At 36.6% G+C, this 23,019-nt stretch overlaps 1 protein-coding gene across 5 annotated transcripts in view; it reads right to left on the bottom strand.

Moving 5' to 3' along the window:
* Clip4 (CAP-Gly domain containing linker protein family member 4) overlaps window positions 1-23,019 on the bottom strand; it is a 91,439-nt gene that overhangs the window by 49,367 nt on the left and 19,053 nt on the right. For 3 of the 5 annotated variants that reach the window (XM_010604690.3, XM_010604686.3, XM_033763451.1), the window contains exons 2-6: window positions 17,496-17,643; window positions 4,790-4,929; window positions 4,030-4,123; window positions 2,514-2,675; window positions 724-842 (exon numbers count right to left, since the gene is read on the bottom strand). In XM_010604690.3, coding sequence (XP_010602992.1) covers window positions 724-842; window positions 2,514-2,675; window positions 4,030-4,123; window positions 4,790-4,929; window positions 17,496-17,628 — 648 coding nt within the window. In that variant the 5' untranslated portion in view covers window positions 17,629-17,643. Of the gene's footprint in view, window positions 1-723; window positions 843-2,513; window positions 2,676-4,029; window positions 4,124-4,789; window positions 4,930-17,495; window positions 17,644-22,811; window positions 22,983-23,019 lie in introns of those variants that run through there. The other 2 variants (XM_010604691.3, XM_033763459.1) reach the window with 2 other exon arrangements.

Below are 23,019 nucleotides of genomic sequence, written 5' to 3'. Positions count from 1 at the left end.
TTTTTCTTTTTTTTTTTTTTTTTTCTAGACAGGATCTTACCAAGTCGCTAATTTCCCTGGGCTGAGCTCAAACTTGGGATCCTCCTGTCTTATCCTCCCATGGTTCCAGGATTGCAGGTACCACAACCGTCTGGAGTTCTACTTTCTTTACCATGAGTGGCTATCAAAGTGTGGCCCAGGGATAAATGCTGGTGCACATGTGACTGTGTTTTTCAAAGGCTTACTCCTTTTTTTTTTTGTTTGTTTTTCAGACAGGGTCTCAGTAATTCACAGCAATCCTCCTGTCTCAGCACTTACTCCATTTTTTAAAGTGCATTTATTTTAACTTTGCATTTTGTATTCATTCTTTGGGGACAAATTTTCTTTTCAAAAGAATTTATAAAGTATGATCAATAGAAAATCATAACTTTAATATATACATTATTTTTAACAGGTAATTTATCATAAATATATCAAAAGCCTAAGTGAAAAATACTTAAACTCAAAGATATGACACTTTAAGGAGGTTTTTACTTTCCTGAGCGGAAGCTTTCTGGGACTTAATGAAAGAGGACTGAAAGTTACCATGATGCCTTAAATTTAAAGGAAAGAATGTCAACATACTCTTCACACATATAAAGATACTTGCTCACATAAGAGTTATGCTAATAATAACAACATCCAGATTCAACTCTACTGGGAGATGATATAAAGCTTTTTAATTCCCTTACTTCAACCTCTTACCCTAAATGCAGGGTTTGCTCCGTGCTCCAGTAAGCATTTTACAGCACCTGCACACAAGTTATATGCTGCGATATGCAGAGCCGTTCCAAAATTAAAGTCACTGCAAGTGGCATCCACATCTGCAATTAAACATGAGAAGTATATTAACTAAGATTTTAAATTTAGCCGTATAATTTAAAAGGAGACAGGAAATTTGTTTATAGAGGAGCATGCTTTTATGAGAGTTAAGTCAACCCACTGAAACTATTTCACAATGGAACAACATTTTTGTACTGCAATCTGGCTAACATAATCAGTTACTTATTTTCCTAGTACAATAAAACTCATTATAGAATGGAGTCGTACTAGTGTGCGTCTCCCGCTATCACAAATTAAACTATATTAAAAGCAATGAATGGCAGCAACTCCTGTCTGTAAAAGTAACTGCCTTCCCGTATGCTCATGGACTCTCTCCTGCATATTCGCAGGACAACCACAGTGAGGCGGGAGGGTTGAGGTCAGGGATCAGCAAACCCAGCATCTGTTTGTATAAGGAGCACGTGCACACACACTCGCTGACACATTCCCTACAACTACTTTCACGATGCCACTGCGGAACAGAGTTGTCAAGACAGGGACCAATGTAGTCTGAAAAGTCTAAAATATTTAGTTACTATCTAGCCCTTTACAGAAAAAGACTTCCAAACCCCCTACCAAGAAAACAATGCCAAATTCCCAAACCAATTACAGACTAAATATATAATAATACTCTATTCAACAAATGAATCTGAACTTCATACTATGAAAAGGATCTCACATTTCTAAGGAGAGTCTAAACTTTCATTAAGTCATCATGTTAAACATAAGAAGTCCTCCAGACTTGGTAATCCCATTTTGAATTCTTCTATAACAAGAATCGAATACACCTCCAACCCTGGAAATCTTACCTTAATCTACAACTACCCCTGGGTAGCACCTCAGGCAGGATCAAGACAAACTCTCTTGAATTACCAGACATGCTACCATCAACAGAGGCTTTCTTCCCATCATTCACAAGTGAAAAAGTAGCATTTTAAAGAGAAAATGGATAATTATATGAATCAGAGCTTGGAAAATAGCATTCTGGGAAGTTTACTGACTCTCTAAAACATATCTTTTACCAGGAGGACAAAACCATACAGTCTCTTTAACTTAAAGGATGATGCTCTTTATTGGCTCCCTTGTTTCTCAGAAGAAAACTGACACCCAAGAAGAGAACCAGACAGAAAGTTAAATACCAGGTCAGGGATTTAAACATTCTAGTTTTCAGTTTGAATATCACCATCAAGACAGAGGGGAGGGAGACCCCCAGAAATTTTATCTGTTAAGTTGAATCACAGAAATTCAGGAATCAATGCTATCTAAAAGAAATATCCTTTTATTATTTAAATGCCTATTTCTGAAGGTTTGACTGTCCTATTCCTGGCTACTCAAACATGTCAAAAGAATTATAGAGCAGATAGAATCAATTAGACATAAAATCTAAGTTACAGGGGAGAATCAATTAGACATAAAATCTATGTTATACTGGAGAATTAGCTTCAAAAAGAAAACCCAGGAACACTTTTTTTGGTATCTCTTTGTGATAAGCTTTGCGTGAAAGAATAGCAATTAATCTTCAATGAAGAAATTCTAAACCATCTCAGAAATAAAGTGGGTGAGAAAGTTCCAGAAACAAGATGCATGAATGAAGAAAAATCTCCTTGAACATAATTTTTATGCTACAACTAATGTGTAATTAATAATAGCTATGGTAATCTGATAGCACTTGCCTTTTGGTTTTGATGTCTTCAAAATCACGCTTATGACTTCCGGGACATCAAAATAAGCAGCATAATGCAGAGCGTTCATATTTGTCCAGCGACTCCGCAAGCTAACGTCTGCTCCCAGATCAATAAGCTGAGATGCAAATTTCACAGCTGTCTCAACATCACCTACAGAACATTTTCTAAATTATTTTTCTTTAGTGCAAATTTCAAGTACCAAAGGGTGGTTATCTACTATTTCATTTAAAAAGCTAAAGCAAACGGCATACTGAATATACAGTTATATGTCAAAAATGTCACTTTTGGGAATTTATTCTAAGGAAATAATCATATTCTCAGGGATATGAATAAACATTTGTAAAGTGTCTGTAAAGATGTGTCTAACTGCACTGTTTATTGTGAATAAAATTCTGAACCCTAAAAGTGCAATAATAAAAACTGGTTAAATCAATTGAAATATCCACATTTTGGAATATTCTACTATGAGCCATTAAAAACAAGGTGCTAGATCAGGGCTATTCAATGTTCTGTGAATGCTGTCAATCACACTGCAATCTGTCTGCCCTTTTTTTTTTTTTTTTTTGGTGCCAGGGATTGAACTCCAGTCCTTGAGCTTGCAAGGCAGGCAGTGGCACCACTGAGCTAAATCCCCAGCCCTGTCTATACTTTTTATAACTCTTTTTTTCCCTCTCTTTAATATTCCTTCCAATCTAGTGAAATGTAACTTTATGCCTTTTAAAAAATATTTGGGCTTATGTTTTTCTTTATTTCAGTTTTATATTATAAATTCATTTTGTTTTATCTTACAAAAGCATCGGTCCATGTTGGATTGTAATGGGGAGAAAGAAGTCCTTCACCACCAAAAAGAGTTCTAGAAGCTCTGTATCAGACTATTAAAACAGGAGGACACAATCACAAAACATGTTTAGGTAAGAGAGGAAGATTTATAAAATGGTAAAGCACAAGACAATTCCAGTTTTAGAAAATATAGACATAAGTATTACAAGTATAGCGTTCACCTAAGCCTAAAGCCTGGAATCCATGGGGATTACTGTGCCTGGAAAACTGACCATAGATTGACCTTGCCGTAAGCCCTCAGGAAGATTCTAGGGCAGTGATGGCAAATCTTTTAGAGCTTTCAACGATAACAAACAGCCAGCTGCAGCGTGTGCCACAGCTTCACCATCATTGTTCTGGGTATTACCTGTTGCTTCACCCAAAACAGTGGGAGTTTAGGGTTGAAAAAGTGACAGGAACTGGTAAGATGTAAAGACTTCCGCCGGGGATTTAACTCAGTGGTTCTGCTGCCTGCCTCACAAGCACAAGGACCAGAGTTCAATCCCCAGTACAAAAAGAAAGAAAAAAAAAGAATTCCCTGAGAATAGAGAACCAGATCTTGAAGGACCTAACTACTCCAGCTATACTGTCAGCGAAATGCCCTCCAGAGTCTCTGCCATACCCTGGGACGATTTAAGCACAAAAGCAAGTGATCCAAGCAAGCAAGAGGTTGCCACATACTTACCAATACCGTGAGCTCCAGACTTGCAAGTATAATGCAAGAGAGTCATATCTGTCAGTCCATCTCTGTCATTCACATTGCAACCTCTTTTAAGAATCTAAGAAAACCAAGGAAAATATGATTACAACACCACTACTGAAGTACCAATTACTTTCAAACCACTGGAGAAGAGCCAAGTTCATCTACCTTATCTGAATTATACTCAACACTGCACCCAACAATTATGGAAATTGAACTTGTCAGACAGGAGGAACTTCTTAAAAGATTACTCCAAGGCAATCTGTTACTCTCAAATATGTTCCTCTCAAAAGTGAGCTAAAAATTTTCCCCAGTGGGTATAATGACATTTGAAAAAAGTGTAAATGCTCTCTTCCCACAATGTGATATATTGGTCAAGAAATCCTGCCTCAAAAATCAAATATTGCTTAAAAATTGTATTTAAACCTAGACCATTATCAAACCTCCCAGAAATATAGAAAAAATGTGATGGGAATCAAATTCCTTCATGTTTGAAAGTTTGTAAAATTAATTTGTACAAGGAAAGATGTGGTATATACAAAGAAAATCCCTCCCTGCTCCCACCAAAAACCCAGAGGGGGAAAAAAAAAAAGACCAAAAAAGCACCTGTGAATACAAAAAGCAGAAACTTCCTTTGAATGGCTTTGCTTTTATTATTTTTCCATTCAGATGGGGAGGAGGAAGTCCACACCATTAGCAATGCTAAGAATGAAAAACTTAAAATGTAAGAACTTTTTTTTTTTACCTCATTTCCAATAATGTCAATGTTTTGTTGGACCTGAGGAACCCACTGTCTTAAGATGGCAAATAATTCTGAAACTGAAGTTTTGGGATCAAAGAGAATTTCTTGGCATGATGCATCATTAGGATCAAAGAAAGAAAACTCTGTTTGAAATAAAAAATGTAAATTAAATTTACTGAAAGTTTCAAATAAATATATTGAAAATAAGACCAAACTTCAAATAATAACAATGTTTTAAGATGCTAGAAAAAGCCAGTTTACCTTAAGCAAAATCTCAAAATCAATATCAGGACCACTAAAAATGAGGCATATCTGAGTTGTGGTAATGAGATTTCCACGTATCATGTTACACTTTATTTTAGAGGAAACTAAATGTGAGTGTACAGACCTCAATCTCTGACACTGCCAAGTAGTATTATCTTCAAGGCACAGAAAGTCTGTCAAATTTTATCAGTATTCTTTTCTCTCAAAACACATAGAGGAGGTAGGGATGGGAGGGGAAGGAAAGGAAGAAAGGAATTAAGATGTGTTGTGCACATGTACCAACTTCCACAAGGGATGCAATCATTATGTACCACAAACATTTACTAAAAAAGAAAATGACCTAAAAAGATAAAAATTAAAAACACAAATGTGATGGATAATAAATTTACATCTATGATTAAAATATAATTTTAAAATATGCCAAGTATTAAGTGTAGTAAAAAAATATGTAACTCAAAGTGTTTTTACTTTTCTGTACTCCCCTAATTTTCTATAATAAACAAGCATCACCTTTTACCCGCTGAAGAAGCAGGAAACATAATCCGCTTCAGCCCAAAAAGGATGTGGGCTGGGGATTTAGCTCAGTGGTTCTGCTGCCTGCCCTGCAAGCACAAGGTCCCAAATTCAATCCCCAGTACCAAAAAAAAAAAAAAAAAAACCCAAAAGGAGACAATGTTTGGCAATGTACAAATGAAAGATACCTTGGGACAAAGGTTTTGGAAGCTGCAATAGTAAAATCACAGAATACTAGACAAAGTTAAACATTTGATCTAAACAGTTCTCTAAAACAATTTTCCTGAGGTTTAGAGAAAAGACAGCTATGGTCCTGTAACTAGAGAATCAAAGAGAATGGCTCATGAAAGAAATAAAAATTTCAAGAGAACAAAATTAGATTCTGAAATGAGGCATTAAATAGCTAATCATCTTAAGTTATTTTTCTTGTTGAAAACCTGCCTCAGTCATAAATGGCAGAGACTATAAAAAGCAGAAAGCAGTAACTAAAAAAGAGAGGCACTAGAGAACTAACATTTGCTGAGCATATACAATTTGACAAACTCCTTCCAAATCCCCACGAACATCTTACCTGCCAGGTCTTGCGATCCTTATTTTGCATAAGAGGGAATCGAAGCTTGTCCTAAATAACACTAGCTCAAGGTCACACCACTAGGAAGGGGCAAATGTGGGGAGGAAACCAGGTGTCTCTACAGCCTGTTCCATCCTCTATTTCGCTGCTACACTGGGATAACTCACTGTCAAGTTCAGATTGTAACAGCATAAACAAGTGGTGTACTTTGGGTTTTGGCTTTTTTGGTTTTTTTTTTTTTAATTTTCTTCTGTGTACTTTTATATATCTTCCAAAACCATACTAAATACAAATCGTTCTTACTTTTTACAGTTGGGATAACTAAAAGATGAAGAAAAGAGGCACAAAACCTCTAAAAGTAGAGCAGCTGCCCATTAGAAAAGAATCAGCTCCCCAAACGCATTAAGCAACTTTTGCTGAAGATTCTCAACTATTCCCTCTACTTTGTTCAAAACAGGAAGACGGGAAACATGATTCCCTGTGTTTCAGAATAGCTGTTGAAAAAAGGGCGTCTCACCATTAAGCCTTCTTAAGATGGGTTCTACCTGGTACAAAATTCATATGGACCAAGATCTTGTGCCTTTTTGGAAAAATGTACAAACCTTACAAAGGATGCCTTAGAATTACAATAACCACTTCAGGAAATTGTTAACTTAGATAAGATAGTTCACCTTAGCCCTTGAAAAGAAAGGATCCTGAACTTCCCAAAGACAACAGAATGAGGGCTGGGATTTAATTCAGTGGCTCTACCACCTGCCTTGTAAGTGTAAGGTCCCAATTTCGATCCCCAGTACCAAAAAAAAAAAAAAAAAAAAAAAAAAAAAAAAAAAAAAAAAAAAAAAGAAAGAAAAAGAAAAAGAAGCGACGGCACCAAAGACAATAGAATGTATTTGATGATTATAGGCAGAAGCTTCTACTATCAAAATGCCTCAAAAATAGCTTCTGTAAAATAATGCTTACAGCATGCAAATGAAAACTCTTTGGTACAAAGTTCTGGCCATCTGGGTAGAAAATTCTGATAATCCTGATTTGTTTCATCTACCTGAGGCACAATGTAAATCCAGCTTTTTTTGTAAAGTAGGAAGTTCTACATTATTATATCTGACACATCGCTAGCCTTCTGAAATGAAGCTAAAAATGTGTATGTTTATGTGTATTTATACATGTTAGACATAAGTAAAAACAAGTACTTATGTAAATTAAGTGTTTCTTAAACTCTCAGAAAAATAGAAACACAAAATGCTTTTCAGAATCACATTACTTCAGGAAATAAAAATACTACTGGTTTACCTTTAAAAAAAAAAGAAAAGAAATGCCATCATAGATTTCAGCATTAAATATAACACAGAAATACAATTTTCATTCTACCTAGGTCTACTACTCAAATAAGACCATGTTATGAAACAAGTCAATTACAAATAAATTCATGCTATCTCAATATTACACAATTTCTCAGCAAGAAAAATAAGTTGATGGTTAGCTAATGTCTCCTGAAATTTTCAAGTAAAACTGTTAACAAATGAATTCAATTAATGTAAGTCCATATAAGATAAACATTAATTACTGAACACAAGTATATCTACTTTTGGACAAAAGAATTAAAGATATCTGGGGTTAGCAAACATGTCCTATGGCTGAAAAACTGTACCATGAGGAAACATATGCTTCTAGAAATTATAAAATGGTGTATTCAGATTTGCCACCCTACAAAATGCTAGCATGATAGTTTTTTTAAAAAAGGATTAAGTATGAAGATGTAGTTTTTGTTTAAAAAAAAAAGGAAAATGAAGAACCAAAGTAAATAGTTACAGAAAGGTGGGAAAAATCTTACATGGCCAAGTTGGTTTAAAAAAAAATCGATGAATTTATTAACATTAAGTTCAAAATGATGCTAAACTAGAATCTGAGCTCCTCTGTTAAAATAGCAAAATTTTCTTAGATCACTGATTTGTTCTTGATGGAAAAGTGTGAAAGGTTTTTATTTAACTTTTGAGTGGTTCTCCTAGGAAACAAAAATTCGCGGCCTGTCAAGGTAATTTCCTGTGATTCATTGTCTTCACCAGATCTTTGATCAGACAAGCTTTCAAGTAAAAGAGCCAAGATTTTTTTTTTTTTTTTTTTTGGTGTTTTCTTGTAACTTTCTGCAATTGCCTTTGAGATCTTTGTCACTTTGATTAAAGGATATTTGTGATGCTAATCTAGTGTTTTGAGTTTTGACAATTTAAACAGATGAATCAGGAAAAAAGCTGGTATTCGATTTAGAGAAACACCACATACAGGTTTTTTAACACAGACTCAGGTATGTTTCTTATCAAAAGCTGTTACAAAGCCAGGCGGGGTGACGCTCGCCTGTAATCCCAGCACTCGGGAGGCTGAGGCAAGAGGACTGCTGGGAGGTCGAGACCAGACTGGACTACATAGTGAATTCCGGGTCAGTCTCAACTACATAGTGAGATCCTGTCTCAAAAAAAAAAGCTGTTACAGGATTTTCTTTTGGCCTAATTCATTCAGCTAGTTACTATTTAATTATGAAAAGTCAATAAATATTTCATATTTATAAATTTCTAAAAGATTCTTTTGCATATATCCACAAAGAGTCATCTACAAAAAGTTCTTAGTTTAACACTAATTACAGTAGGGGGAAAATTGGTAAACTGAGATGAGTCTTCAGAGGACCAGCCAGGAATATATATGCTTATTTACATTAAATACCTAAGTCACAGATTGATGAAGACAGGTCTCAAAAACATACTGGTACATAAAGTTTCAGAACGATATGCGCACATCTATTATTTATACAAAACAGTAAAAACACAAAACACTACTTCACACTGTTTCCAAACCTTCACATATGTAGTATAACGTAACAATATCTGGGATATACACATTTTAGAAAGGAAGTGCCTCTGGGGAGCAAGGGGCATTATATCAGAAAGGAAAACAGAGGAATTTTCAACTTTATATTTAAGGTTTTATTTGAATTTTTTTAAGGCATCTTTTTTTTTGTTTGTTTAGGTATCAGGGATCAAACACAGGTCCTTGTGTTTTCGAGGCAGGTGGCAGAACCACTGAGCTAAATCCCTGTCCCTATTTGAATTTTTTGAAAAAGCTAAATATGACAAAATGTTGTATTTATTTGTTTCAGTGATAGATGTGTGACATGTTTATTATCACTGTGTTTTCTACATTTTAATTTTTTTTCCATTTTAAAGAAGGAAATAGAACAGGAGAAAAGATCCCATACAGAATAATAAAAATAAATGTACTAACCAATGTGCGATGCTTACTTAAAGAAAATTAAAGAGGAAGTGAGGGCTCTTAAATGGAAGGAGAAACCACATTCCTGTACTGGAAGATAAATTATTTAAAGCCATCAATTCTCTCAAGAATAGATTTCAGGTATTCAATTCTAATCGGCACTTCACTGGGACTTATTTGAGGAATCAGAGAACAGATTCTTTTTCCTTTGCGCCAGAGCTTCTCAAACATGAACATAGACAGGAAACATCTAGAGATCTGTGACAAGATACCCTGAGCCTGTGCATCTCTGGAGGAGCCTGAGCCTGCATTTCTAACAAGCTTCCATGGTGCCAATGGGGCTGGACCAAGAATCACACTGGAGTAGCAAAGATCTAAAAAGTAAATGTAAGAAAAGTAAACAACACTTGATCAATAATAACAATGGGTGGGGGCTGTGGGAAGTAGCTTAAAAATACTAAAGTATATAATATTTTGAAATTAAATATATCCAAATAAAAAAACAGCAGACAGCTTATTTAAATAACTTATGCATAGTGCGTAAAGACTTCTCAACACAAAAAGGGGGAAAAGGACCCAGAAGGAGGCCAAGAGGACCTCGGAGACCAGGCAACTTTGTTCAGGAATGAAGCTTACAAAAAGCTCTAAATGTGGCCAAGTATTGCCTTGGTGTGATCAAGTTAGGGTCTCAGGTGAGACTGGTGACCTCAGGAAAGTCTCAGGTGAGACCCTGGTGATTTCAGGTGAAACAAAGTACTCAGGGTAAGACATCTCAGTGTACTCAGAGACTGAGCCTCAGGCTTCTAGACAAAGAGTGAGAAATAAATGTGCTTCCCAGTTAGGATGAGTTAGGGAATCAAGGGGCTCAGGGAATGATAGTCCCCTCTGATAGTTCCCTCAGACTGATGTTAAGGACTTGGGCAACAACCCCCATTGCCCATTGCCTATTATTTTCTGTGTGCAAAAACTTAAGAATTTTTCCTTGATCAAAAATAACATATAAATAGCCAGGGATTTAGCTCAGTGGTTCTGCCACCTACCTCGCAAGCTCAAGGTCCCAAGCTTGATCCCCTGTACCAAAAATAAATAAATAACATATAAATAGTTTGAAATGTTAACTATAATGATAAGTCATCTAGAGCAATTGTTAAGGTAACTAAATGGGGACCCCTTGGACTTGGGGAACTGTTGGACAAAAGGCCTCTCTTTGGTTGAAAGAACGGCTATCTATACCAAAATCTGTCCAGTTTCTCCACTGATGAGTGGCTTGTCCAGCTTTCACAGGATGTTATGATGCTACACCCAAAAGTTATCAAATAAATTATTATGATATACTAAACCTGGTTATAAGTAGAAAGTTAAGCTCTCTGTGTCTAAAGCAGTAAGGTTTTCTGATTAGAATTCTTGGTTAAATTTACATCTATTGGCTTTGAATAAATAAGCATTTTGTAATTGTATAAATGAGATATACTTGTATTGGGTAATAAGTAAAAGATTAAAAATTAGGTAAAAGTTTCTGTATATCACTTATTATCTTGTAATTAGATAAAGATAACTGGCTAAAAAGTTATATACTAAAATAAAAATTTAAACATGTTTCAGAAATAATAACCTAATGATTGTAATACAATGATGTCATCATGATTGTTGCATTATATTGTCCTCAATCTCAGGTTGTCTCCATAAAACTTTATAACTTATCTGTTAATATTCATTATGGTTTCAATTTCTAAGGCAACAATGATTGGTAAGAAATAACAGTTCCCTGGTATTACAAGGGGCTTGATATCTAGATAAGATCATAAGACTAAAGGCAACCTACTTTCAGGTCCCCCTCTGTCTCTCTTAGACAGAAGCTTTCTTTCTCCCAATAAACTTTTCCTACTCTTAAAGGTAGGGGAAGAGTAAAAAGGGAAAAGAAAAAAATGTGAGAGAATGAAAAGATGAAAATAAAGTGTTTGTACATGGGGAGGGGAGGAGGGGGTGAAGGAAGGGCAGAGGTTAAGGGGAAAAAATGAGAATCAAGACTTGTCATGTAGAGGTACAAAATCCCAACAATGAATGTAACTGTACTATATCCCTAAAATGTACCAATAAACTCAATTAAAGCTGAAAAAAAAATCATAAGACTAACCCTATTGCTCCCACTGCAATATTGGTTTAACTGATCTCTTGGGCGTTCAATAACTGAGGTCCAAAGCTAAAAAGGGACCTGGGCTAAGAGGACAGCCAATATGTTGGCCCTGGCCCTCCAAGGTCAACAAGGACCCAGGATAGAGGAGATCTATCCTACAAGATCCTTCCACTTCAGTAAGTCACCCAACTTACCAAGGAGATTGTTAAACCCCAAAAATAGGAATCAGCCAAGGTACGGTGTGCTAAGGAGGGTCACCAAAGAGAGAAATGTCTTCAATGCTTTGATAGGAAGCTACAAGATCAAGCAAAACCATGGCCGATCCTGGCGTCTAACATTGACAAAAGAGCAGAGAGACTTTACACATGATGGTCCCACAAATAACCCCTGGGAAGCCTTAACTGACCTTAATATTAGGGGGGTGGTTTTGATTAACACTGGTCTCACTTTAACTTGGTCTTAAATTCCCAGCAGAAAAGTATAACCAAAGATATGAAAGTTACAGTAATAAACTTGACATAAACAGGGACCTCCAATTGCTCACACCTGCTGGGAGATTCCAGCCACATCAGGAGACAGGTCTAAGAGCTAGCTAGTTACAAGTGTCCTTTCTGTTCTAGTGCTCATGCTTTGGTCATATGTGCTTTACCATTTATTCTTGCCTAGAGACTACTGTTACCAAAGTGTCTCCCCCAACTCATCTGGCTAACATGCTCCTGATAAAGGAACACAACAGACAGAATAAACTTCTGCTCAAAGAGTTTGAAGAAAAGAGTATGAAGATACAAGAGGGGGGAATTGTGAGAAACTGTGGCTCTGTCTTTTCTATCAAAGGATATTAAAAGGAGTGCCTCCTATTACTTTACTTCACCCTAGGCTGCCCTCTTCCACCCCACACACCAGGGTTGCATTTGTTACAGTTCAAGGAACATCTGCTACTTGGACTCTGGGAACATGTCATACCAAGGACATTCAGTTCCCCATTACCCCAACCCTCTTTAGCAACCCTGCCTGGCAACCATTCAGGCCTTCTCCTCACACCACCCAGACTAGCCAATTGGGACAGACTGTAAACCTACAATGGAGCCTATAGAAAAAAGGTCAGGTGCATCTCATTAGCATATGAAGGGAGCCTGTTGCTGACTGTGCGCTTGCTACCTCACCTTAGGGGTATAGCAGACCCTTCTGCAGAAGTAAACATGCCTTGTTGGTGTCTGAGTGCTTTATTTCAGCACTGACAAAATGAGTTTGGGGCTAATCACCAGCACTATGAACTTTATGCATCTTAACTGATTTAATCTTCATAATAATAACCATTTGAGGTACAATTATTATTCTTATTTTATTGAAGAACAAAGTGACAGAAAAAATAAGCAATTTGCCCAAGATCACACAACTGGTAAGTGGCTTACTAGGATTTAAGCCAGAATGTCCCTCATTTTGCTATAATGATCCCTCATTATTGCATAATGCCTATGCTCTAGTACAACCTATTAATATAGCCAACTACATTCAGATTGTAAGCTTCTACACAGAGAAATATTTTAATCAAAGGAAAGTGGGGTGGGGAGAAAATGGGGAAGATGTCTGCTTCAAGTCAAGATTGAGTAATGGGCCAAGTTTGCCCTTTCTTCTGAAACAACCAAAATACCATAGAAAATAAGCAATGATTTCAAGACACTGTGGCAATGAAAGACAATGATCATTCAGGAAGGGGTACAATAAAGTGAGTCCTACAACTGCTCAGGACACTGTGAAATAAAATTAAGAAGTCACAGGGCAGAATAACAGAAAGAAGACAGGTCCATTTAAAGAGAATCACAGAGACCTGCAGAGGTGCCTCTTCAAGTACTCAGCTCATGTTTTGAGGCAAGAAGACAAACCAAGATAAATTACAGGGATTAGTCCCTCTTCCCACTAGAAAACCTAATCATCATCTTCTCATAATTCACAAGGCAATGAGTAGACTACTGAGTAGTAGGGAATATCTAGCCCCAGAACAAAGCTCAAAAATATTTACAAGAAAACAAAAATATCTAGCCCCCAACAAGTTAAAATTCACAATTTCAAGCATTCAATTAAAGATCACCAAACATGCAAGGAAAGAGGAAAGTAGGACTTATAACCTGGGAAATAACAAGTTGAAATATAACTAGAGTTAACAGATACTATAACTAATAGAAAAGGACACTAAAAGACACTATAATTCTATCTTAATGTTCAAAGTTTAAAGAAATGGACAATTTATTTTAAAAAAGACAAAAAATAAAACTGACTTAAATAAAACTTTGAGATGAAAAAGACCAAATACAAACTTTAGAGATGAAACTTCATTTGAAATAAAAACTTCATTGAATGAGATCAGTATCTAATTAGACACTGTCGATGAAACAATTAATGAACTTGAAGACAGAGCAACACAACTATCCAAAATGAAACACAGAGAAAGAGGTTCTAACGTATGAAAAAAAGTATCAGTGAGCTTTGGGACGACTTTAAGCAATCTAATATACATGTAGCTCAGGTCTCTTAAAAATGAGAGAATAGAAAAAATATCTAAAATAAAAGATATGAATTTTGATTTCCCAAACTTGAAGTACTGAAACTCACAGGTCTAAGCACCTCAACAGACCTCAAGCACAAGAATATAAATAAAATTATAGCAACACACAGCATAGTAAAATGTGCCCAAAACCACTAATAAAAAGAAAATCTTAAAATAGCGGGGGGAGAAAGAAGACATAAAACTGATCGCAATGACATCACATTCCCCGTCAGAAAGAATGCAAAAGGGAAAACATTAGTAACAAAAGCCATTCTCATCACTTAGTGTTGAAAGAAAATTGTCAACCTAGAACTCTGTACCTTGAAAATACATTTTTCAAAAAAGAAGGTGGAATGAAGATGTTTTCCAATATAAAATACTGAGAAGATTCATCACTTGCAGATCTGCATTGATAAGACAGTTAAAGGAAGTCCTTCAGGCAGAAGGACAATGGTGTCATAGAAATCTGGGTTTGTACAAAGAATAAAGAATGCTAGAAATGGTAACTTCCCAGGGAAATAAGATTTTCAAATTATGTAAATTTCTTTAGATAAGTCACTATTTAGGCAAAAGCAATAATGAAGCACTGGTATTTATAATACATGTAATAAGTATTCCGTGGGAACTGGCTGTGAATATATTTCACAACAAAATCTCCAAAAGTCTCTGTGTACAGACAGTATATAGTCCTATAGGGTCAACGTGGGGCCTACAGCCCTCTGCTATGGTTTTGTGTGGACTGGATGTTATGTTTCTTGGGTTTAGTCTCATTAGAGCATCTCACATACAAATTCTGAACAAGATCTGTGTGCTCTTGCATGATGTGACTCTTGTCTTACTCTCAAACATCATCTCCTCCTACTCTGCCCCTTAAACACTTAGCTTCTCAGCCTCAGAGGCCTTCCATCAATTCTCAACAGTTTTTCCCCAAATCTGTGCCTTTAATTATCCATTTTTTCTAGATCTCTTCTCCCCAGGCTCTTCTAATTACAGCTTCTTCTGATTCTTCAGATGACCACTCATCTAGCATAGCAACCCTACCACCATGATTTTCCACTACCACACCCTCTTTTTCTCCATCAAATGCACCACAATCTACTCATTTAGTTTATCTACTTGTTACCTAGGAGATCTGTCTTGGTTATTGCAGCATCCCCAGCACACAGGAATGTACTCAGCACCTAAGAGGCCCTTGACAAATGCTTGCCCAAAAAATGTAATTCTGCATGACACATTTTAAGAAGACTCTGACCTTAGATTACTAAGGAAACAAGCAGGATGCAAAGAGTCTGGATGGGCTGGGGATTTAGCTCAGTGGTTCCACTGACTGCTTCGCAGGGGCAAGGTCCCAAGTTCCAGCCCCATACCAAAAAAAAAAAAAAAAAACCTTTCAAAAAGAGAGCCTTGATGTCTTGACAAGGGAGTAGTGACAGAGCTAGCAACATGTAGCTGAAGGAAGTACAGTCTAAAAAAAATGCTCAAATTATATGCAAGTATTTGAAGGCTATCATATAAAGAAATGTTTTTTCCACATACCACATTGGCTGAAGTCTCAGGAAGACATCTTTTGACTTTTTTTTTATTACTGCATGTTTGGAGTACATAATCATTATATTCACCTTGGGGAGTTGGTACACGTAATAATACATCTTAATTCTTTATTCATCCCCTTTCTCTTCCCTACCCTCCATTTCTTGGACCACTTTCCTTTTGCAAAAGCTCCATCTCCTTCTTTCCTATTATATATTGTTTATCTTGCTCTTCAATTTATCTATACTTTGTGTTTCTCACATAACAATGCAATATTTAAGCTCATGTATCTGATTTACTTCACTTAGCATTACAGCTTCCAGGTACATCAGGAAAACATATTTTGAGTTATAGTCAAAAATAACTTTATTATAACTAAAGCTTTTTAACAATGAAATTGACTATTTCATTAGTTTCTCATTATTGAAGAGGCAAGAGGCTAAATGGCCACCTGTCAGTTATTCTGCAAATGGAGTTTCCACAGTGGGAGCTGTGTGGAGAAATCTGAACTACAGTCCTACACAGATTCAAGGACCATGTCACTCCAAGATCATAACCAATGCTTAAATTCAGCCATACTAAGGGGTCAATATCCATTACCACCTTTCATTCAATATATTTATCCAAGAAACACTGAACAACTAACCTCAATAAATGACTGTCTTAGTCATTATGAGAAAAGTAAAAATAAAATATGACTGCTACTCATTCCAAAAACCTACAGTCTAGGAAGCAAAATAAGACCTTTTTTTTTGTTTTGTTTTTTGTTTTTGTTTTTTTTGAGACAGGGTCTCACTATGTAGTTGAGACTGACCTGGAACTCACTATGTAGCCCAGGCTAAGAAAATTCTAATTCAAGATAGAATAAGTGCTACACACAATGTACAGTGTGGTTTAGTTCAAGCCCCCACATCCATAACAGACTTTATGATATCTGAAAATAAACCCAGTCAACTTATGTAAAAGTTGCAAATAACTCCTAGGATTAAGATGCTTTGGTACTGAACTTAGGGGTGCCACTACTGCTTCACAAGCACAAGGTTCCGAGTTCAATCCCTGGTACCAAAAACAAAAACAAAACAAAACAAAACAAAACAAAAAGATACTCTGGTATTTAGGTAATACTTTGATGACTGCTACAGGTAACTATAAAATCTGAATACAAAAAAGTAGGACATATGGAAAAAAGTAAGTAATAGAATGGGTATGAATAAAAAGACAAATTCCCAATCTAATAACTTTATATCGACTAATATTTTAAAATTGTATTATCCCTATCTCCAAAGATGATTTGAAATGACAACCCAACATTTTACCTGACAAACTCTTAATCTGAAATATAACAATTCTATCAACTTTACCTCCTCATTTTCTTTTATACATTATCAATTATCTGATAAAATATGTTCCTAGGAAAATAAGCCAAAATAGACAAAAACCAGAATACTTCTAAATTTACATTTTACAAAGAAGAATTACATGGACCAATTTAAACAGGAACCAATCTCATGCCACATTCCAGGGAAAAGTCTCTTACGATCTTGGCCTAATACATGGCTTTTTAGTAAGTCCACATATTTAACTAAATAAATACATCAATAGCAGAAGACTGCGAGATATCTAAGCATCAGTACATTCTAAAAACAAAATCCTCTAAATCCATCATGGCACCTAAAATTAACATTTTTACCTTAAAAAATGCTGACAGCAGATATAAACCATTTAGTTGAAGAGGCAGAAAATGCAATAAGCAATTGTATTTTTTAAAAAGGAAAGCTTTGTCACCCATCTTTATAAAACCCATAGCAAATGGTTTCAGAGAAAACATCAGTGTAAAGAGGGGATAAGACACAAGTCAAGTCACCAATGCAGAGAAAACAGATACTTAACATACCACAGTCTGAAGGCATTGGTGCTGCAGAAATGGAAAAGATAACTGGTGTTTCAGAACCTGAAAATAAAAATGGGTATCTTCCAAGCAAAGGATTTCCTTCTAATGGAAAATCTGGAAGGTCTTCTATGGTCATCTTCTAGAAAGCCACCTATAAAGAGAAAGGGGAAGGAAAAAGCATTTCTACTTTCCTGTGTGCAAGGTACGATGATTATTTTAATTACAAAATCCTACAGGCCTTTTAATGTCTAACCTACTGACATTTTCAACTGCAACATTCAAGAGTCTCTCACGACAGAGAAAAAAAAATCCTCTGGAAAAACTGTTGTTTAAGAAGCATGCACTGCTGGGTGTGGTGGCGCATGCCTGTAATCCCAGCACTTGGGAGGCTGAGGCAGAAGGATCGTTGTGAGTTCGAGATCAGCCTGGGCTACATAGTGAGTTCCAGATCAGAGACCTTGTCTCAAAAAAAAAACAAAAAAAAAAAAAAAAAAAAAAGAAGAAGAAGAAGAAGAAGAAGAAGCATGCACTGCTTCACAATGTTTCTCATATAATCAACAATATAATTAATCTGTACACAAAACTCAAGAGTAATAAAGTGTACAGGTGCAAATGTATAAAATGCTGGGCTAATCTGAACAGGTGCCCCCTCCTAAGTAACAGGGCATATTAGCCTTGTGGATGGGTCTAACTTCTCAGAATGCTGACAGAGGTCTGACTGTTTCTCATCCATGAAAATAATCTACTTTAAAATGTTTCCACTATATTTTCTGATATTCCATAAAATTTTACTGAAAATTAATCACAGCACTTCCACAAGTATAAGAGCTTACTGAGATTCCTCCCCTTAACAACAGAGCACGGTCTGTTTATTCTATCTTAGTAGAGGAAGGAATGCCATACCTTTTAAATTCTATCACTCATGCTACCTCTTGGGCTGGGGATTTAGCCCAGTGGTTCCAGCTCCTGCCTTGCAAGCATAAGGTCCTGAGTTCCATCCCCGGTACCAAAAAAACCCAAAAAACAGATACTATGTTTCATGCTACCTCTTTATCCCCCAAACACTCAGCACTTAAAATTTTTTTTAAAAACTCATGCTATCCCCTAGTCTACATCTCAGAAATAACATAGAAATCAGAGAAAATTCTAAGTTAAACTAAACTTATGAAGCTAAAAACTTCAGTTTCTTCAGAATCAGATCTTTCAAGTCTGAAATATTATGAATCCTTATGTCTGTTTTTAACTATAAGCAGAAAATCACATTACAAAATAAAATTAAATTATTTTAATTATTTTCAGTAGGAAGAATAGAGAAAATTAGTTAATAACAGCTTAATCTAGTAGCAGATCCTGCTAGCTATTACTCAGTGTGTGCTCGATTATACTTGGTTAGCCAATCCGACACTAATAATCACCTTTACCATCCCACCCACCCTCCAAGGAGACTGTCACTTCTGAGTTAACTTGTTTCTTCCCAATTCCACTCATGTTTTTACAAAACATACAGGTTTTAGCTCTTTCTTATTCCTCAAGGAGTGTGCATTTACATGGACAGGTATAGATTACATAAACTAATCCACCTGATATTACTTTACAGCTTTTCTAACTTTGGTTGATACTAAAATTAATATTCTGAATCATTGTAACATTCACCTCGTCCCATAAATAAGAAAATGACAAGAACGAGGAATTGGTGTTAAGACAGGAGCAGTGACCTTCCCAAACACCATCCCCAGTCCCACGAATACAGCCCTCCTTCCCACTAGAGGCCCTCTCTAACTCTGGATTCTTACTCGCTGCCCTTACTTTCTTAGCAGTAATTCTGGGCAATATTCTACACAGGTATGAGGCTTTCTTTAGAAGAAAGGAACAGAAAGTTTAGTAAGTATCTATTACGGAATCACTATGGACAAAACACTACCCTAGTTTCAGAGATTACAAAAATGAGTAACAGATGTCCCTTGTACGTTAGCTAGTTTATAATGTACTTAAGGGGAAGAGGGGGTGAAGGGAGGGCAGGGACAAGAGGAAAAAATGAGAACCGAGACCTGTCATGTAAAGGTACAAGATCCCAATAGTGAATGTAACTGTACTGTATACTTAAAATGTACCAATAAACTCAATTAAAACGAATATATATAATGTCATAACATATATATAATATATATAATGTAATAATATATATATATATAATGTACTTTAAAATTACTGAAAATATAATTATGGATATAAGGAATGTATTCAATCACACGAGTACCAGAAAATTTGCTAAAGGAGTTTCCAAAAATCAGAAATGATACTCTGAAAAAGGTGTGGCCACTGGTAAGTTTCAAAAGATCTGTAGGAAAAACTTAGGGGAGAAGTTAAAAAGGGGAGCATATGAAACGGACACCAGTTTGAAACTTGGAATACTGCTGGAAAAGCAGTAAGCGATAAGACTGTAGTAGGATTCGGGGGCCACCCTGAGGAGTTCTTAAATACTTGACCAAAGACCAAACCACAATTCCATGCACACTGGAGAGAGCTACTGATGTTTTAAAGGGGAGTGGCATGCTTAAAGTTGTGTTTTAGGGGATTAATTAATCACGCTTTGGAACTCAGAAATATTTTTAATACTCTTCATTCATTTTTCAGGAAAAGTGGTTATCTTTCTAAATCAGTCAAGAAATGCCACCAAATGACTTCCCTTTCAAAGGATTGGATGTCTTATTAAAAATATTTTTAAAATGTGATTCCCACGGCATCTTAAATTTCCTTATAGACTGCTGAGATGCTTAAAGATGATAAATGCATCTTCCACAACTACCAGATACCACAGGAGCAAAACTGTGTCTCACTCAGGTTTAACAAATATTCACACCCTAGGTCTGAAGAGGAGATAATTCACCCAATGAGATGTAATCAACTCCATTATTTCACATACTTCAAGCCAGAGAAGTTACAATATTATCAGACTAATGCAGTGAACATTCTTTGTATCTTATATCTTCATGGCACTTTTCCTTAATCCCATTTCTTTTCCTTCATGAAACAAACAAACTAACAACATTTTACCTTTCATCCACAAAGAAAACTATACACTTATAAACTTTCTTATATTCTCACAGCGCTTCCCTAGAGGAACTTCTGGACCTGAAGCCCTGTAACACCTGGAATCTTGGTCCGATGCAGAAGTATAATGAATGATCTAGGTTGAATACATACTTTTACTCTAATTCCCCTTATAGTTAACCAGTGAAAACTGACTATACAAGGTAAGCCTAGGATAAGAAGTCAGTCCTAATTAACTGAGTATAGTTATAGTAATAGTTATAGTAACTAGAAGCAAATTCCCCATAGTTTTAATTATATGGGAATTCTGTCCTACTCCCTCATCCCTAGTTACCTTGGAGCAAAATCATGTGGCTCTAAAATCTCATGATTTTCAAGGATCCCTGGTTCTGCCACAACACAAAATTGGTAATAAGTGTCCACCAACTTTGTCAGTGTGGTTCAGGGGTAGAAGGACCCCAAGAAAGAGCTGCACCAAGCCCAGGAGACTCCCTCAGATTTCTGTGGGATAAAGCTCAAGACAGCATCCTTGAGACCCAAGCCACACCTGTGTGCCCACGTGTGTTGGAGTCGTGAGGCACTTTCATTCAATTTCCCATAGCAATTTGTCATGAACCCTTATTTTCACAAGATTCCCAAACGAGGCTAATGAAATAAGCATGTAAAAAGCACAACTCCAACAACTCTTTTATTTGCTACCTACAAAACATCTGCTCACTCATTAGAGAGGCATTGAAAGTATACAAGTATTTCATGAGATTCAAAAACAAAACTAAGCAAGTAAACATGTCAAAGACATACCTCTAAAGATCTTTCTATTTGCTACTTCCAAAAGATGAGTTCAATCATTAAACAGGCATTGACAGCATTAGATACATAGCCCTAGGCCCAAAGAGAACATCAAAGGTATGATACCTGTTCTCAAGTTCAGGTATGCATTCAAGTAATATTTATTGAGTGTTTCTTACCAAGTCCTGGGAATACTGGGTAAAGTAAACAGATATGCCCTTGTCCTCACGTAAACTGTAGCCCAGAGCTGCAAAGGTGCCACTAGCATACAATAGCAGTGACTGCTGTGACCAAGAACAGCTCGGCACTATAATGGACAGACACAAAACAACGGAGGATTCCTGGGGCACTAATGATGAAAACCTGTGGTGTCCAAACACGTAGGCCTAGCCACAGGTGGCTTTTTAAAGTAAATTTAAAACGTACTTCTCCATTGCTGCAGTTTTAGTTCAAGTACTCAAAATCCCAAGTTGGCCAGGGCTACCATACTTCATGGTACAGAAGGAACACTTCCCTCCACAGAGAGAGTTTTACTGAACAGCAAGGAAGGAAAAAGTGCAGCTCACTCTCTCCACATGGAAACAATACACAGAAGCCTGAGACAAGAAACAATTAAAAGGCCAATGCACTAAGCAAGGACAAAACAGCATAATTTTATATAATTAGCAAAGGAACAGTAACCCTAAAAGTAGCCAGATGCATGTAGATTTAAACAGGGAGAGAGAGTGAAGCTGACCCTATAAACTAAAATCACTAGTAAAATCTTCAAAATTTAAGTTGTTGTAAGCAATCAGACACTACATAATTACCACTTTTTAATAGTGGAACTGTGTCTAGTACACTTGAAAGGTTAGAAATAAATCCTACAAATAGTAGTAATTTACAAAACAGAAATACATATATTCGTTGCTTCTAAGATTCAATCTTACTGCCCTGATAGCCCATATGAAATGAAAGCGTCCCCCTGCCGCCCCCACACATACACTAAAAAAAGCATCACGTTTATGTTACCAAGATAAAGTGGAACCGGGATCATCTTAAATCTTAAAAATGAAGAAAGCTAGACTGCTGCCACTTTCGAGTTTCTGCTTTCCCTACAGCGTTGCTACACGTCCTGCGCCACCTGCTCTTCTGCTACTTAGACAACTTTACGTTCTGCAGGAGGCGGCTGTGACAAATGTCAAAGTGAAAGTGGAGTGCAGGTAACGTGTTGGATGTTTCTGGACAAAAAATATTTCAAAGACACCGTTTTAAACTATGACATGACATGCTACAATGTGAGCCAAGGTCTAGCTTGGAACACACAGCACGTTATTAACCCATCGGAGTATCACTCTCCGATACATTGTATCAGAACGGAGTTGAGCTCCAGGGGGCCTGAGGAGTCCTGAAGTGAACGACCTCACTTGTATTCAACAGAACGCTACAAATCCACCGATCTAATCCACAGCGATCAGACAGGTCCCATCTCAAGCGCACCTGCAACTTCTCTTCCCAACGCAAAGGACGTGAGGGACCTCGGGCATCAAAGGTCGGGAAGGCGAGTCAAGGTTCAGTCTTGAATACCCACAGGCAAATAAATGGTCTCTCCACGACTCAACCCAGAAGAGACAAGTGCGAAACGCCAGGAGGCCAGCGCCCCGCGCTGGGGTGCGCACCCCTCGCAGCTCCCATGGGCCCTGAGGCA

Source organism: Fukomys damarensis, unplaced genomic scaffold (assembly GCF_012274545.1).
Source record: "Fukomys damarensis isolate Sample0158 unplaced genomic scaffold, DMR_v1.0_HiC HiC_scaffold_2, whole genome shotgun sequence".
NCBI lineage: Eukaryota > Metazoa > Chordata > Mammalia > Rodentia > Bathyergidae > Fukomys > Fukomys damarensis.
This window is presented reverse-complemented; position numbering and strand designations above follow the sequence as displayed.